Below are 18,991 nucleotides of genomic sequence, written 5' to 3'. Positions count from 1 at the left end.
GAAAGATACTTTCATACTTGTGGGTTAATTCTTCTCTAAAGAAACAATCCCAATGGCCTATACACTTTTTCTGTATGGTCACTCGGCCGGCTCCAGACCCAAGTTACAGAGGGGGCCTGCCACTAGCTTGGGGGGGCCAAGCTACCCAAGGGGGGTCCGGGGGGATTCTCCCCCGGAAGAAGATTTTGTACATTTTAAAGTAAAATTCGTCAACCTGGTGCATTTGAGAGCAAAATGAAGAGGCTAAATCTGTGAAGAACTACACACATCTCTAATGTGTTGTGACTTTACAAATAATTAGGCCTAAACAATTAATATTAAGTGTATTTACACATTGTGCACAAATTGCATTCATTGTGACAAATTTACAATAGTTAATATCCAGCCAGAATCATTGCAAATGGATGTTCAAAGTAACATAGCAATAGCATTCAGTTAATCAATGCCTAATGACAGCCAGATTCCATGTTAAACTTTAAAACAGAAAAACGGAAAAACGTTTAGCAAAAAAAAAAAAAAAAAAAAAAAAAAAAAAAATTTGGAATGGGGGGGGCCAGTTTGTTGAATGGGGGGGCCCGGCCCGGTCAGGCCCGCCCCTAGCGCCGGGCCTCACTCTACTTTCCTTGGCAGTTATAAAGTAGCAAAGTAGTATATAATAGTAGTATTTATAAAGTAGCAAAGTAGTATACTGTATAATATTTATAAAGTAGCAAAAAGAAACTGTTGCTATCTTGCCTTACAACCAAGTGCATAAAAAAGCTACAAGGGAGGAAAGATGCATCTACGCTTGACGGCGGATGGATTTTGGTTCAATAAAGAAGATGTTTATTTTTAGAACATCCGTCAGCCTCCAAGAGGAGCTGAATTTGTTTATTATCAAGTTTTTAAAATTTTCTCCCCAATAGAGAACCGCAGGAATGCGTCCAGAAGTAGCCTATACTTCTGGGTTCGTCAGGTGAAAAGTGAATGGGGTTTTAGAATGGGGATTTCACTTAAATGCATAAACTAAAGTATGTGGTTAACAAAAGTTTATGAGAACGCGAATTTGGGTTCAGCAGGATAATCTTCACAAGCATTAATAACTTTTATGACTTTTGGAATGTATTAAATGCATTTTTTATTTACGCGATTTTTAGAAAACGCTTCAAAAGGCATAAAAGTGATTAAACGTTTGTGAAGATTATCCTACTGAACCCAAATTTGCGTTCCCTTAAACTTTTGTTAACCACAGACCTTATTTGACGCATTTAGCCTAAGTGAAATCCCCATTCTAAAACCCCATAGACTGATGAACCAAAATAGCGGTGATTTCTGTCATCCCTGCGGTACTCTATTGTACTTGGCCAATTCCCCCTGCTGTCATGGTTGTTGCTTGTTGAGTTGTAGACTAGAACATGCTTCCTCCGATACATGTGCAGTCGCCAGCCGCTTCTTTTCACGTGACAGCGAGGAGTTTAACGGGCAGGACGTAGCATGTGGGAGGATCACGCAATTCCCCCCAGTTCGCCTCCCCCCCAAACAGGCATCTTGACTGACCAGAGGAGGCGCTAGTGCAGCGACCAGGACTCATACCCCACCGGCTTCACACCCGCAGAGACAGCCAATTGTGTCTGTAGGAACGTCTGACCAAGCCGGAACTACCACTGCCCTGGAATTGAACCCGGGTCTCCGCTGTGGTAGGCGAGTGCTTTTACCTCTACTCAGACACCCCAAGAGTGGCTGAATTTTTTCTTCATTTTTATGTTAAACTACAGTATCAGTCCAACAGGAAGCACAACAACGGCAGTCCTATCAGCTCAATTTGTAAGCCTGTATTTCATCTGCTGCCTTCCAAGGTCTCTGCATGCATACTGCATAGTCACAAGGGGACTGTCCGACCGACCCACCACACACAGATAGACCACCAGATTGGTCATAGATTGCAGCAACGGACAACTCAACTGTAATTATTAAACAGACAAGCGGGGAGGCTGAGTGAGACTGAAGCTGTGGGGTGAAGGCAGACTGATAAACAGAGGAAGACAGAAGCAGTAGTGGACAGATAATAAGATGGACAGACAGGGATACTTAACAGAGCAGCAGATGGATTGGCAATGAGACAGGTGGACAAATAGCAAGGCAGTCAGAATGACAGGCAGGAAACACCTTCAACTATAGGCTCCGGTACACCAATGAAGCCAGATTTCTTGAAATATATTCAATTTGTGCATTCTCTCAATGCAAAGGAATATAAAAAAAATATCACCTTGCTCACTCCTTTTCCTTTTTTTCCCATTAATTTGATTGGCAGACTACATAGAGCGGATGGGAGTGTGAGGGCTTGTAGTTGCTGTGGCAACGGCCTGCTCTTTGTTAAAGGCTACATTCCTGGCATCTGATGTGTCTGCGCTGCGATCGATAGAAGCCCCAGCCTGCAGGGAATGATGAACGAATTGGGGATTTTTTTGCCAGGCCGGCAGAGAGGACCTGTGCGGAGAGAGAAGGAGTTAGGTGGAAGATGTGCGAACAGGAGGATGGAGAGATAAGAGTGGATAGGAAGAACCGCAGATAGAGAGAGAGGAAGAGGGAGATATGGAATGCGAGCAGTGCCGCTGGTGAGTGCTCTGAGAGTGTCTGTGCGCGCTGTGTCTCTAATGCTCTTGCCTCATCTAAGCTATTCTTTGTGTCACTCACTTGACTATCAAAGTATGGTATATGCCTGCCTATGTGCTTATACCTGCTGGGCTTTTACATTCAGTCAGTGAGTGTATTGAAACCTTTCTTTAAAGCAGTGATTGTCAACCCTTTTCATATCAAGGACCCCTAAATTATTCCACATTAGGGCCACAGACCCCTATTTGAGTAGAATTTGTCTCTCAAACCCAAATCTGAGAGTATTTTTATTGTCATATGATTTTGTCCAGAATTCAATGACTCTGTTTTGTAGGCAGAGAGATAACAATGACTATCTGTTTTGTAGGTAGAGAGATAACAGTGAAACTATGATCAAAATCGTAACTCTTCTATGTTCTTTGTGTTCACTTCTTGTAAATGAAATAATGCCAATTAGTTTGCTCAAGGGACACCCCTGGAGGTCCCCAGTCCCCATGTTGAGAACCACTGTTTGAAAGAATGCTTTCATATTTCTGTTTCACAGCTTCTATGAAAGTGCATTCATGTCCACTGCTCACAGGTGGCTCTTGTGTATCGCATGCCTAATTGGCAAAGATAGCCATGAGGAGACTACAGATACTATTGGTAATGAGGCAATTATGGGTGGCCTTTGTGTCTACATCGCCATCTGTCAGATCACAACAACCTGTGGTCTGGTGTCAGGTGCTTTTCTGTCAAGGCTTCTTTATGGGCAGAAATATGACTCACTAAAAAGTAAAACTGAATTTGAATGATTTATCTTTGGATTTTGAATTGCTCAACTTGAATAATTGCATTTAACAACTGAATTTGAATCACATCATTTGAATTTGTATTGTTTAACTTGAATAATTACATTGAAAAACTGAATCTGAATAGCATAATGGAATAATGAAATAGAATTTATTCGTTTGAAACTGAATTCCAATAAGCTTGAAACTGTAATATTGTGAAATTGAATTAATTTGCTCTGAAACTGTATTCAGAGCAAATTCACAATTCAAATCCAGTTCTCGTAATTCAAATTCAGTTATATTGCAATTTCAGTTTAATGAGATACATATCCTGGTCGTTGAGGAAAAGCAATCGAGTGCAGATTAACAGAACTCCTTTTTGGCCAATCAGCACCTACTGTATGTTTTTGACCATTGTTAACATATGTTTTTATCTCTTCTTCCCATAACCACCACCCCACACACGCACCCCCCCCCCCCCCCCAACACACACACACAACACACACATGCACACACACGCACACACACACACACACACACACACACACACACACACAACAAATCCACTTGGGCATTTAGCCTCACTGCCATGTAATGAGGGTCATTCCTCGCCATGGGCCTAAAATAACATCTTCCATCGTGGTAAAGCATCCCCTGTTAGCCTTCCACCCATTGTGCTAACACCGTGATGAACAGGGCCTGATATATCTTGCTGTGCTGTGCCGTGCCGTGCTGCTGAGAGTTTAATTCCATTATGTCCAAGTTGCCAGGCAAAGGCACAGGGACATTTCATTAGGGACAGGGACAGTTCATTAGGGACAGGGACAAGCACAGGGACAGTTCATTAGGGACAGGCACAGGGACAGTTCATTAGGGACAGGCACAGGGACAGTTCATTAGGGACATGCACAGTTCAATAAGGGAGAAAAGACTTCATAGGTTAAGGAGAGATAACATGTCAAAGGATGGTTATGGAAAAAGGCAAGGGGCTGGCTGCACAGTTAAAGAAAGCCTGCAATATAAAGCAGCAAAAATGGGGAGAGCACCATTGTCATCAACACTATACAAGAATAGCAATTTCAGTAGAATGCAAACTCTGGAGAAATATTAAAAAACAATTTGATCGTTTCCAAGTCTTGAATAGTTTAGGAATTTGGAGGGAAAATGTCTGGAAAAGTACAGAAACTGTTGTGGATCAGGTGTGATATATAACTATAGCTTTTATGTTGTTGTAGAGCCACTTTGAGTCCACACTTTGTGTTGATGTGAACAATAATGTTCAGATAGAGCTGCTCTTATTACCCAGCCGCTGTTAGCATGCATTATATCATATACCCACCAAAATCATATCCAGTCCAGAACATAGGGTCTGCCTGGAAAAATATGGAAATTTAAAATGGAAAGCGTGAAACCCTGCCAATCATCTGACATATTCTGATATTTGTGGCTGATATTTGTAGCAGGGGCAAGATGTCTATCTGCTTAAATCATATTGAACACCAGGCAAAATCTTCAAAACAAATCAAGGTCTGGAAAAAGTATGGAATTTTTTAATTGAAAATGTGTAGGAAGGAACCCTGAAATATTGAGTATTCTAACACATTACTCCTTTTATGTTGTGTCTTGCAGGGCTTGATCGTGATGGTGGTCTTCATGGATGAGAAGCTGTGCCATGACGGAGGGCAACAAGGGTAAAAGAGTCATGCGACACCCAGACTCGCACCACTGCCACCTCTTCCTGGGCGGAGCCTTGCTGCTCCTCCTGGCCAGCTCGGCTCTGTGCTGCCCCGCCAGATGTGACTGCTCTGCTCAGAGCAAGTCAGTCAGCTGCCACCGCAAGCGCCTGCCCACCATCCCTGAAGGCATCCCAATCGAGACCCGCGTCCTGGACCTCAGCAAGAACAAGCTACGGAGCATAACGCCGGACAACTTCTCTTCCTTCCAGCAGCTGGAAGACCTCGACCTCAGCGACAATCTCATCAGCGTGGTCGAGCCCGGCTCCTTCCGGTCTCAGCTCGCACTGCGCTCGCTCACCTTCCGCAGCAACTTGCTCCAGCTGGTCCCTGCTGGCGTGCTGTCCGGCCTGACCAACCTCACCCGCCTTGACCTCAGTCACAACCGCCTGGTCGTTCTCCTGGATCACGGCTTCCAAGATCTACGCAGGCTGAGCTCCCTGGAGGTGGGGGACAACGAGCTGGTTTTCATCTCGCAGCGGGCCTTCACGGGATTGCTCGGACTCCGCAGTCTGACTCTGGAGCGTTCCAACTTGACCGTGGTCCCTACCGACGCCCTGGCACATCTGCACAGCCTGGTTGAGCTGCGCATGTGCCACCTGAGCATCGCTTTCCTCAAGCCGTACTCCTTCAAGAGGCTAGCGCGACTGCGCCGGCTAGAGATTGATTATTGGCCGTGGATAGACACAGTGCCGCCCCTCTCGCTGCATGGCCTCAACCTCACCACCTTGTTCATAACCAACACTAACCTGTCTGCCTTCCCTGGCCCAGCATTGCGCAACCTGCCCTACCTCACGCATCTCAACTTGTCCTACTGCCGCATTCGGCACATCCAGCAGGGGGAGCTGGGCCAGCTTCCACGCCTGCGCGAACTGCACCTGCAAGGGGCGCAGCTACTTTCTATTGAGCCCTTTGCGTTTGTGGGCCTCAAAGCTTTGAAAGTTCTGGATGTGTCAGAGAACCGCCTGGACTCTCTGGAGAGGGGAGTGTTTTCCTCACCAGACAGCCTCCAGAGCCTTTACCTGGGTGGGAACCCGCTGGTGTGCGACTGCCGTTTGATTTGGCTGCTGAACGACAACAAGCCCTCCTCTCTGCAGTTCCTAGATGTCCAGCCTGAATGCAGTGCCCCGGAGCGCCTCCTGGGGAAACCCCTCCGTGACCTCAAGGAGCCTCTGGTGTCCAGATACATGACCTGCACCAAGCCGCGGATCGGACCCAACACCACACAGCTGCTGATGGCCGACGAGGGGCAGCCCGCACGCTTGATCTGCCTGGCAGAGGGGGCGCCTCGGCCCTCTGTGGTCTGGGTCACGCCTCATAGACGCTACGTCACAGCTAAGAGCAGTGGTAGGGTGGAAGTCCACGTGGACGGCACTCTGGAGATCAAAGCGGCTGAGTTGCATGACAGCGGGGTGTACTTGTGTATTGCCAGTAATGCTGCCGGCAATGCTAGCCTGTCGGCATCATTAGCGGTGAAGGGCTTGGGCATTGGCGACAGATCTCTCTATAGCAACAGGAGCTCAAACTATCTGACGGACTCTAACAACACCTGGGGCAATGGGACAGTACTGTATAACATGACAGTCCCAATAGACTTAAAGACTATCATCATATCTACAGCCATGGGCTGCCTGTCCTTCCTAGGTGTGGTCATCTTCTGCTTCCTGCTTCTGTTCGCCTGGAGCCGAGGGAAAGGGCGCCACAAGAGCAACTTTGACATCGAGTACGTCCCGCGCAAACCCAATGGGACAGCAGCTGAGGTGACCGAAACGAGTGGCCCGCGACGGGTCAACATGAAGATGATTTGAAACGACAACACGGACCAACGCAGACAAACAGCCCCATCAACAACACAGTGCACACATATCAGCTGAACATACATCTTTTCTATTGCACAGTCAGTGGATTTGTGAAAAAAAAAATGAAAGTGATGTACCAATTATAGTGGGTGTTGATATGAAGGTGATCTCGTGACAAAGTGGACCTGTGAATATAAAAGTGATATGAAACTGTGGACGTGTTTTTATGAAATAATGTTCTCATACAGTACACTGAATATAATTCTATAACCGACATATCAATATGGGAGTGATATAGTGCTGCACTAGGCATGTATTTCAGTGGTGACGTGATGAGTAATGATGTTGTCGACTCGCCGTGACATCGAGGTGAAGCGAAGAGTCGCTGGGAGTGACAGAGGGGACATCTTGGGGTGGCGGTGGCGCTATCATTGCTGCTATATGTCAGGACTAAATTGTCTAATACCCATCTTAGCTGCAGAGTGAAAGGTGTGTGCGTGTCTGTTTTGTATGTGTGGGGCGTGTGTGTGCGTGTCTGTTTTGTATGTGTGGGGCGTGTGTGCGCGCGCGTGTTGGTGTGCGCATGTTGCATTTGTGCGTTTCTTTGTGCATGTGCACGCATTGCCTTTCTTGTTAGGGCAATTAAAAAGGATAATAGGGTCCAAAGCTGTTTTCCAGGCCTTTGTTTTTGTCATTGTAACAACAGTATTGTCACTGTTGAGTAAAATAGAGTATTATCTATGTTTGTATGCAAAATCATAATTATAATATTCAAGAGAAATGCTGCATAAATTTTCAAATAGGTCATGGTCCCCTTTGGAATTAATCCAAAATTAGGTAGGGATTTTTCTAAACTCAAGGAAAAGTTGTACAGTATTTACAATGTGAATTGTCTTTACCACAGAACACACCTTCCAACAAGCACTCTTCCTAAGAAATACTGGCGGTCAAGATAATCTGAAAAAGCTTCCAGCTATAGAAGTGACATGTTAACCCCCATTTTTTTATAACATTATAAATCAAGTGAAGACTTTCCTGCCGACTAAATCCCTTGATATGACATAAAGATGTGGGTCGGTGGCACAGTGACACAATGCTAAAGAGTTAGTGGCCAGTGCAAAGTTGAGCTTCGCAGTTTTATGGCTTGAATTTCTCCCTTCTCTCATTTTTCTTTGAACGCAGCACGTCAAGCTAGCGTGTCCAGATTCTCCCCCAGGGCACCAAGGCACTCTGGATATTTACTATGGCATTTGAAAGTTGTGGTGGAATCTTGTATTTGTTACGTTTATTTATTTTTGTATTGTTTTGGTTAAAAATGTTTAGTGTTCAGAAAAAAAGTAAATCAAAATTAAGGGCAATTCTTTGTAATGCAGGGAAGTGGGTGTTAACATGTGTGATCCTGTTGTGATAAAAAAAAATGTTCAAGGTTGTATAAATGTTTTCATATGACAAATTTATGGGTATATTTTCAAAAGTAAATAAATCTTAATCATACCCCTAAAATTGTAGTTCCAGTATTTAAATGTTTACCTTTGAATCAAAATTCTTTACACTACACATACACATACGTATGTATGTATCTGGGGTTCATGTTTCTCCCATAAGGTGTGTGTGTGTGTGTGTGTGTGTGTGTGTGCGTGCGTGTGAGTGTGTGTGTCCAATTAATTCCCTCTGCTGTCCTGGTCATTGCTCCACCCCCTCTGCCGATCTGGGGAGAGACTAGCACATGCTTTCTCTGATACATGTGCAGTCGTCAGCCGCTTATTTTCACCTGCCAGTGAGGAGTTTCACCAGCAGGACTTGGCACGTGGGAGGATCCCCCCCAAACAGGCGCCCTGACCGACCAGAGGAGGCGCTAGTGCAGCGGTCAGGGCACATACCCTTAATCCGGCTTCCCACCTGCAGACACAGCCAATTGTGCCTGTATGGACGCCCGACCAAGCCGGAGGTAACACGGGGACTCAAACCTGCGACCCTTGTGTTGGTAGGCACTAGGCAAGTGTAACACCTACTACGATAATTTAGAAACAATAATATCACCTATAGAAATAGAATGGGCCAGAAGGTTCTGGGTTCGGCTACTGGAGCACAGTGAATGTTTAAATGAAACTCGGAGACCAAGAATTAAATGTGTAATATGCCGGCTTCTTTAGTATTAGAAGAATACAAAAGGAACAATGGTTGGTACCAAAAACAAAACAAAACAAGACAATGACAACAATATCACAGTGTGTTGCTATCAGAATATCACTTTGAGTTGAATCTTTTTCCCATATTATTCAATCTCGGGTGCACCCTTTAACCTGAATTATCAGTTTCAACCTTTAAATTCAGTTCTTTCAATTTAGATCCATCAAATCAATACATTTCAAAACTAATGAAATAAATACCAAAACAACCGCTCTTCTGCAGTAGTGTATACTGCCACTCAACTAACTACTTCACAGTTCCAGGGAAGGGAAGAGGTAAGTCCATACGATCCAGTCCAAAACTAAAAGAAAACGCGTCGAGAGGTAAGTGTGAGTTCAAAGTCCAGGGGAAAGGGGGGAAATGTGAATGAGTAGCCTGAGTGTGGGGTGTTTGCAGCAATCGGCCTACCACACCGCAGAGTGCAGCAGGACCTGTTCAGTGATCACGACACGGGATGGGGGGTATCCTGGGATAATGGTCCTCGCTCTAGATCCAGGTGGGAAGGCTCGCCATCAAGGTCTCGAAGAGATTGATTCAAGAAGAACAAACAAACAAAAAAACCTGACCTGTCAGGGTCAGAGAGGTATCATGAGTATCAATGTACTGTATCTACTGTCTGTTCTACAGCATCATATCTACTCTCTGTTCTATAATACATGTAGTTTTCATCATGTAATTTGCATTACCATGAAGCGTAAAATAAAAGGAAACAACTTTGCAATAGGCTACTGTGTCTGGTTCACATTTGTTGTACATCACATCATATTGCATTTGTACTAAACATTACATCTCTAAACAAGTTATCTATACCTAAGGTGAAGTAAGGGCCTGTGTCCACCTAGCGTCTTTTCATCAGCTCCGGCGTCTATTTTCAATTGTTTCCAATGCAGGGAGAGCGTATGCGAGCGCACACGGACGTGTAGAGAAAGTGCAGAGCGCCCAGCGTCTTTTTTCGGCGTTTTTGTGCGCCGACTCCCAGCGCTTCCAGCTGAAAATATTTTAACTTTTCAGAAAGACGCTGGTGTCGGCTGCTCCTTTTCTGGTAACTAATCATATGGAAAAACTATCGCAACAGAGACAGAACGGCTCAATTGTGGGAGCAGATCGGCTAGACACTTAATATTTCTGGTGAGTGTTGTGCTTACTGCTTTTAATAGCGTAGCCTACCTGTGTTGTTAGCTTGCTAGCTGTCAGCTATCAAGCTGAACTAACGTTACTTGCAGACTGCTTCCTTGTATATTGTGCGCTGGGATCAGCATTCCCCAGCGCATTCCCAGCGTTTAACGTCGGAAAAAAACGCTAGGTGGACACAGGCCCTAACAGTGTTTTTCATAAAGTGCAAAATAAATTGAAATATATCATTGTAAAATCATTCATTCCTCTTTGTAACAAAATAGCTATACAAACAACCAATCATTCAACAAGTGCACAACTTTAAGGCAATAAAGTAGAAAATAAACGACAATCCTTTTTGTAAAAGTGCATGTTCTCACCGATTCCATGAGCAGGCTGGACGCAAACAGTGTTTGGGGCGCCCAGTAAAGCCACAGGGTTTCTACAATTGAAAATATATATAATAAGACCAACGGAATTTCAATGTGTTGTTACTGTGCAACTGCAGCAGTTAAAACAGCATTTACTCTTAAATCAACTGGAATGAAATAAAATAGTTTGGGATTGAGTGAGTTACCTTGCGTTTAGAACGGGTTGTGACGGGATGTGCTGGAAACGTGCTGGAAACGTTCCGACGTGCTCAAAGCTATCTCACGCAGCTAATTCACGCAGCCATTGTACTGAAATAAACCTTGTCTCAAATGTGAGAATGTAGAGCGCCCAAACACAATATATGCTGTGCTGAAATGGAAAGATGAGGAAACCAATGGTTTAGCAAAATATAACAATCTTTATTAATAACTTAAGGCACCACCAGCCTTACACACAGGTAAGGGACACAGTCTGCGTTCTCAATCCCCCCTTTTGAATGCCAGCAACATAGGCCGTATAGGCTACTCCCGTGTATGGGCTAATTGCCAAACCCACAGCAAAACCACAGCAAAACCACAGCAAAACCACAGCAAATCCACCCCTTTTGTTTAGGGCACTGCAAATGAGCACTGCAACTCACACCACAAATCTCACCCCACAAGGGCACACTAATCAGATTGCACTGCAAACGTCATCACTTCACTGCAAATGTATAGGAAGATCAGGCTATCCGGCGCACATGCGCAGCATCCGCAGGAACATTTAAATAACCCAGCTGCTTCCCCCCCCCGCAATGTGTGGCTATAAGTGCGACTTTAAAACACATATAACATTCATCTACACATCACATAAAAGACAAGAGGTCATAAATCAAAATGTATATTTCGTGTTAAAAGCACTTAACTGTCCACAAGTGCAAGACCCCCCCCGGGGTCTGAGCTTTGGCGCTGGTCCCGGCTTCAACGTTCGCTGTGGGTAAAGCCACCGGTCCAGCGCAGTGAGGCGTCTCCACAAACGGCAGGAGAGCCTCTGCCACAGGCTGGAGAGCGGCGGGGAAAGCACTCCTATAGGGTTCCCTCTAGCTCCACAATGCCCTGCCTACCGCAGGAACCTGGCCCTTTCCACCCACCCAGATACTACCTGTCTTCACCGCCGGCAGCCTTAACCTAACGGCGTGCGAACGGCACCACCCGTCCACCCTCCACTACAGTGCAAAAGCTGTTTGCTTGGCTGGGCTTCTGCCCTGTAACGTCCACCAAGCTCCGCTCTCCAGAGACCAAAAATGCCTCCTCGACTTTGCCTTTTCAATCCCACCTGCTTGCTCCAGCACAGGTGCGATCACTTGCCTCATCAAGGACGGGTGCAATTCCCCCCCACCCCCAAACATACAGCGTCACTCATTACACTCCCCCCTCCCTTAAATGTGACTCGTCCCAGAGTTAAAACATCTCAAAGTCCCTGGACCAGACCGGTGGCCGCCTCTGCCGTCCTTGGCGCGTCTTCTGCAATGTCTGTTGTCCCGTCTGCTGCCGTCCTTCCCTGGCAAGCTGACTGGGGGTCGATGTGCTCCTCTGCGATGTTGATGCTCCACTCTGTCGCGCTCCATCACGGGCGGCCTGGCTGGCGATCTCTGCGTCCTCAATCCCTGGGTCTGCCGGCTGCTGGACACTCCGCGCCGGCCCTCCCGTCTGCCTCCCTCTCTCCACCACCCTCTGGCTGGGGACGGATGCACTCTCCGGCCCTGGATCCGCTGGCTGCTGGACACTCCGCGCCGGTCCTCCCGTCTGCCTCCCTCTCTCGACCACCCTCTGGCTGGGGACGGATGCACTCTCCGGCCCTGGATCCGCTGGCTGCTGGACACTCCGCGCCGGTCCTCCCGTCTGCCTCCCTCTCTCGACCACCCTCTGGCTGGGGACGGATGCACTCTCCGGCCCTGGACCTGCTGGCTGCTGAACACTCCGTGCCGGTCCTGGATCTACTGGCCGAAGGGCTTCTCCGGACCTTACAGTGGAACCAGGGGCTTGCCAACGGGACCAGCCAGCACCGCCACTGGCTCCTGGACATGGAGGCATAGTATGCAGCCTCTGTGTGTCGCCCTGGTTACTTGCCCCTGTTACAGGGGAAAGGAAAGGTTTGAGCCAGTTGTAATGCAGAACCACCTCAGGCCCTCCCTCAACCAATACTACCCGATATAGGACTTCCGTGATTCTCTCTATGACCTTATAAGGGCCCCTAAATCTCCTCTGCAGCTTGGGACAAATACCCCTCTTCCTAGCCTTAGAGCGAACCCAAACCAACTCCCCCTCTGAGTAATACTGCCACTTAACCTTGACATCAAAGGCCTCCTTCTGCCTACCGGAGGCCCTCGCCTGATGGCCCCTCACAGCTCCCACTACTGTGGACAATGTGTCACTTAGCCTAGAAACGTACTGAGTCGCTGCAGTGAACCTCTCCCCCCCATCAAGGCCCAACATAACATCCACTGGGAGCACTATCTCCTGTCCAAACACCACCTTATATGGCGTAAAGCCTGTACTCTGCTTCTATACGCCAGCATCACGTAGGGCAAAAGCGCATCCCAATTGGTCTGGTTCTCCTCCACAAACATGGACAACATTGACAGCAATGTCCTATTAAATCTTTCCACCATCCCATCAGACTGGGGGTGGTAGGGCGACGTGCGAGTTTTATGAATGTTTAGCAGCTGGCACATTTCTTTAAATACATTTGACTCAAAATTACACCCTTGATCAGTGTGAATGGTACGGGGGGCCCCCAGTCGACAGACCCACTGCTCTACCATGACCTTGGCCACTGTCTGAGCTTCCTGGTTAGGGAGGGGAAAAGCTTCTGTCCATTTTGAAAAGTAATCCCCAATAACTAGTATGTATTTATTTCTGTTGGGGGTTTCTGGCAGTGGCCCTAAGATGTCTAATGCCACCCGCTCGTATGGTCTTGAGGCCACTATCGACTGGAGAGGGGCACACAACTGCTGTCCAGTTGTCTTGCGGGAACCACAGTCCACGCATTCCCGGCACCACTGTTTGACATCCCCAAACCACCCCGGCCAGTAGAAACGGTCCTTCACCTTGGCTTGTAACTTCTGGACCCCTAAGTGGCCTGCGGTAACTGAATTGTGCAACTGTTCCAATACTTTTGGCACCAGGGCTTTGGGGAGAACAACCTGAGTCTGTTTAGCTGCATCCGAGTTTACAGGTGGTATTCTCACCAATCTAGCATCCTGTACCTGCAGCTGAGCCCACACAGGTGCGAACCTTTATAACTCATTAGGAGGCCGCAGGCACTCTTCCCCACCCCCCTTAAGAGCAATGACCTGTCGCAACTCAACATCCTCTCTCTGAGCCTGTGACAACTCATCCCCTTCCTCTGGACCTGGGGGCACCACAGGAGCGACACACTGTACCGAACCTATGGTCTGAACCACTGGATGTCCCTCCACTGTGGAGGTGGGCGAGATGGCTGGCAGGAATGCAGGCAGCCTAGAGAGGGCATCAGCATTAGCATGTACTCGCCCAGGACGGTGCACAATCTGGTACTGGAAGTTGGCTAACTGCTCTAGCCACCTGGCTAGCTGTCCCTCTAGGCCCTGGAAGTTATGCAACCACCTCAAAGAGTTATGGTCCGTCCTCAGCACAAATTCCTTGCCCACCAGGTAGTGCTTAAAGTATTTGGTGAACGCAACCATGCTCAACAACTCCTTCTTGGTGGTTGCATATTTCCTTTCTTCTTTAGTCAGAGCCCTACTAGCATAAGCTATGACATGCTCTTGACCCGCCTCTTCCTGTGACAGGACCGCCCCAATCCCTGCATCACTAGCATCGGTGTCTAGAATGAAAGTTTTGTGGGGGTCAGGATACGCCAGAATAGGGGCAGACATCAAGCCAAGCTTAAGGTATTCGAAAGCTGACTGACAGTCTCCTGTCCATTTAAACCGCCTACCCTTCTCTGTAAGTTGATGAAGGGGGCGAGCGATCTCCGCAAAACCCTTCACAAACCTCCTATAATAAGAGGCTAGGCCAACGAAGCTCCTGACCTCCGTCTGGTTTTTTGGCACTGGCCACTGTCGCACTGCTTCTATCTTTGCAGGGTCAGCTTCCACACCCCTCGCTGAGATTATATGGGCCAAGTACTGCACCTGGGTGGAAAACAAGTTACATTTAACTGGCTTTACCTTGAGGTTAGCATGGCGCAACTTGGTCAGCACATCATCTAGCCGAGATAAATGCTCATGGAAAGTCCGGCCAAACACTATGATGTCGTCTAAATAGACTAAACAAGTTGTCCACTGCAAATCTGCCAGCACCAGGTCCATTAATTTCTGAAAGGTACTGGGGCTATTGCACAGGCCAAAACTCATCACATTAAACTCAAAAAGGCCTTGACGCGTAATGAACGCTGTTTTAGGTTTATCTTTTGGGTCCATCTCGACCTGCCAGTAACCACTGGCTAAGTCGAGAGTGGAGAACCAACAAGCATTATGCAAGCTATCCAGGGCATCATCAATGCGGGGCAGGGGGTAGGCATCTTTTCGGGTCAAATCATTCAATTTACGGTAATCGACACAAAAGCGGAGACCTCCATCCCGCTTGCGGACAAGAACTATGGGCGCTGCCCAAGGGCTGTGAGAGGGCTGAATAATCTCATTTTCAAGCATCTGCTTTAAATGTTCTGATACCTCATGCTGTAAATGGAGAGGGACACGACGAGGGGGCAACTTTACTGGCCTCTCTCCATCTGTGTCGATCTGATGCAAAGTGAGGTGAGTTCTGCCCAAGTCATTATCCCCCGAACTGAACACTGATAAGTTGCGGTGTAGCAAGTCCCGGATGGCTGGCAGTTCAGGGGCTTCAAAACCTTTCTGTTGTAACCCCAGATGTGCTAGCAGTGTGTCAACTGTCCAGGGTCCCCTTGAACCCCCCCTGTCTTGGCCACTCCCAAATGTTCTGCCTTACTCCCAACTTCAATATCAGTGTGCAGCATACCCACTTTCATTCCTCCCTTTAAAGTCAGCGGCTCATCAGTTACATTGATAACCCGAACTGGTAGGGTGCCCTGTTCCACTCTACAGACCACCCGGGCCACCATGACATCACACTGATTGGACACTGATTCAGCAGGCTCCAGCATTCCCTCCCGACCAGGCCCAAGAGCATTAGCTACCCTACCTGTAATGATGATTTCACTGCGGGGGGGGATGACTGTGTCAACCGGGACTGTAACGGCTTGTGGCTTCTCTGCATCTGCTGGTACAATGAGGGGAAGTGATTTACCCATTAGGGCCTGTGTCCACCTAGCGTCTTTTACCGACTGTTAAACGCTGGGAGTGCGCTGGGGAATGCTGATCCCAGCGCACAATATACAAGGAAGCAGTCTGCAAGTAACGTTAGTTCAGCTTGATAGCTGACAGCTAGCATGCTAACAACACAGGTAGGCTACGCTATTAAAAGCAGTAAGCACAACACTCACCAGAAATATTAAGTGTCTAGCCGATCTGCTCCCACAATTGAGCCGTTCTGTCTCTGTTGCGATAGTTTTTCCATATGATTAGTTACCAGAAAAGGAGCAGCCGACACCAGCGTCTTTCTGAAAAGTTAAAATATTTTCAGCTTGAAGCGCTGGGAGTCGGGCGCACAAAAACGCTGAAAATAGACGCTGGGCGCTGCCCACTTTCTCTACATGTCCGTGTGCGCTCGCATACACTCTCCCCCCATTGGAAACAACTGAAAAAAGACGCTGGACCTGAGGAAAAGACGCTAGGTGGACACAGGCCCTTATCCTACATTCCTTTGTGCCAAAGTCTACCACCGCTCCATACTTGCTGAGGAAGTCAAATCCTAGTAGGATCTCCTGAGATGGCACATCAGCCACTAAAAACTCAGCAACTAATGCCAGAGAGTCGAACTGACACACAGTGTGCCACTTTCCTAGGATTCCCATCCCCCCACCATTTGCAGCCGAAACATCCCCTTGGTGCCCAAACAACTCTGACCCCCCCTTAGTGACAGCCAGCCACACCTCCTTTGGGATCACAGACACTGCTGCCCCACTATCCACCAATAGGATGGAGTCTACCCCCCCTACTTTCGCTGCAATGTAACCCGAACCCCCATGTTTGCTAGCAGAGGCCACAGTTATACCAGTGTATTCGGGGGCAGGCAATTGGCCTGCTGTACCGGCCCCCTCTAGTTTCCCTGCAAGTATGGGCAATCACGTCTAAGATGCCTGTTACAGCCACATTCCCAACACCCCCCCCCCTGCATCTTTATACCCACGACTGGGCACTCCACGAGGTGCCGCACTATTCCGTTCAGATCCCTCTGAACGGAAGTGTGACGCAGCTTCAGATCCCTTTCCTTTTCTGCATCCCGCACAGCCTGCTTGCGTGACTGTATATCAGAAGCATCCTCTATGAAGCCGCTTTCCGTCTCAGTTTCCTCCATCTCTCTCTCCGCATTCTCAGGCAGGACGATCTCAAAGTCGTTCTTGGGAAGAGGGAGCGACAGCAGGCCCTGCTTCAGCTGCTGCAGGCTCTCCCTCTGCATGTGTTTGGCGTATGCAGGGTCAGTCAGCTGCTCCTCACTGTTGATATTCAGTTTGTCCCTCAGTGGCGTGCGGCTGGGGGTCGTCCCCGGGGTCGTGGCCCCACGTGGGGTCATCGCCCCTCCGGCCTGGGGGGTCATGCCCTCTGACCCCTGACCGGGGGTTCTGAAGGGGGTGGTGAGGACAGTGTTCGGTGTTTGAACCTGCTGGCGCTGTGGTGTCACTCCGCTGAAGTCACTCTGGTGCAGCGGAGTGTTGAGGCCGCCCTTCAGGGGCGTGTCTATGTTGGTCAGTGCCATCAGGTTCTGGGCTTCCTGCAGTATCTTATCCTGGGAAGCAGGGGTGCGGGGGGTGCGCAGCCCCGTTCCCGTGGCGTTGGTGACGCTGTACTCCGACAGTAGGGTCGAGGAGGCGGAGTTGGCGATGTCACTCTCCTCTGCGGCTTGGCGGGCGACCTCGCTGGCCACGCCCAGTTTGACCACTTCCTCCAGCTCCGCATCGCTGATCTGTGGTGCGGGTAAAACCAGTTTGGAGCGTTTCTTCGTAAACTCAGCCACTCCGCTGGTCTGGAGGATGGCAGACGGCAAATCACTCTCTTTCTTCTTCTTTATCTTCTGTTTGTCTTTCTTCCTCTCCCGCTCCTCGCGCTCATTGCGCAGTTCTCCGTCCAGGTGCTGCTGTCCGAGGCGTTTGAAGTTGGGCTCCAGACCCTCATACTGCTCCATGCTGGTGTCGTAGAATCCCTGAGAGGGTTTCTTTTCAAAGGGGATTTCGGCATTGTAGTCGACGCCTCCCTTCTTCTTCCTCTTCTTCTGAACATCTATTCCTGCTGCTCTCAGCTCCCTGCGCTTCTGGAGTGCAGCCAACCGCCTGGCTTCCTCCAGCTGTTTCTCTCTGGCCTTCCTCTTGGCCTTCTTACCCTGGGTGTTGGCCAGTCTAGCCCTGGCCTCCGACAGCATCTCCAACTCATCTTCGTCCATGTCCACAGGGTCCGGTCTGGCAGGCTTAGTTTCAGGATTGGGGTCAATCTCTCCTGGCTTTAATTTCCTAGGGTCATCTCCCACTTCCTCCTCATTGTCCCTCTGCGCCGCCTTGTCTAGCAGGAACTCATAGTGCTCCAGACACTGTGCGGCAGTGCGTCCTATGATGGGAGCGATGGTTCTCCACTGAGTCGGCATCAGTTTGGCCAAGTGAAGCAACTTCTCCTCTTCTTCTCTGGACCACTCGGTTTTCTTGATACTGGGGTCCAGCCACTCGTACCATCTGGCTTTACATTGCTTGGCAGACTTGCGGTGAAGCAGGGAGGCGATACGTGACCACTGGTTTTTCCCATATTTCATAACCGCTGCCTTGAGGATTTCATCCTCAGTGTTGCGCCAGACGCCTCCTTTGATCATAATTCGCGGCATCTTGGCGGCTCTCCTCCTTCAATACAACACTTGTTTCAGCAACCTGTGAAGATTGTACTGTTCACTATTTTACACTTTAAACAAACCAACGAGCGAGAACGTGTCGGTCCTAAACCCAGAAACTTGTGTCGCAGAAAGCGCAGAAACCGTGCGCAGGCTGGACGCAAACAGTGTTTGGGGCGCCCAGTAAAGCCACAGGGTTTCTACAATTGAAAATATATATAATAAGACCAACGGAATTTCAATGTGTTGTTACTGTGCAACTGCAGCAGTTAAAACAGCATTTACTCTTAAATCAACTGGAATGAAATAAAATAGTTTGGGATTGAGTGAGTTACCTTGCGTTTAGAACGGGTTGTGACGGGATGTGCTGGAAACGTGCTGGAAACGTTCAGACGTGCTCAAAGCTATCTCACGCAGCTAATTTACGCAGCCATTGTACTGTAGCT

At 48.3% G+C, this 18,991-nt stretch overlaps 1 protein-coding gene and 1 pseudogene across 2 annotated transcripts; one reads left to right on the top strand and one right to left on the bottom strand.

Annotated features, from left to right (window-relative positions):
• Window positions 1-5,037: 5,037 nt before the first annotated feature.
• lingo2b (leucine rich repeat and Ig domain containing 2b) lies at window positions 5,038-6,906 on the top strand (the record flags this gene model as incomplete). Its single annotated transcript, XM_083633428.1, has 1 exon — window positions 5,038-6,906. One exon carries the CDS (start codon window positions 5,038-5,040, stop codon window positions 6,904-6,906), a length of 1,869 nt encoding a protein of 622 aa, XP_083489554.1.
• A 6,943-nt stretch (window positions 6,907-13,849) lies between these two features.
• Window positions 13,850-18,653, bottom strand: LOC310773234 (cell division cycle 5-like protein pseudogene; annotated as a pseudogene). Its single transcript has 2 exons — window positions 16,862-18,653; window positions 13,850-14,418 (listed from the first exon to the last, which is right to left on the bottom strand). The product of its transcript is annotated as a cell division cycle 5-like protein pseudogene (transcript).
• Window positions 18,654-18,991: the final 338 nt, after the last annotated feature.

The sequence above is a fragment of the Poromitra crassiceps genome (assembly GCF_964638095.1).
Source record: "Poromitra crassiceps genome assembly, chromosome: 3".
Lineage (NCBI taxonomy): Eukaryota > Metazoa > Chordata > Actinopteri > Beryciformes > Melamphaidae > Poromitra > Poromitra crassiceps.
This window is presented reverse-complemented; position numbering and strand designations above follow the sequence as displayed.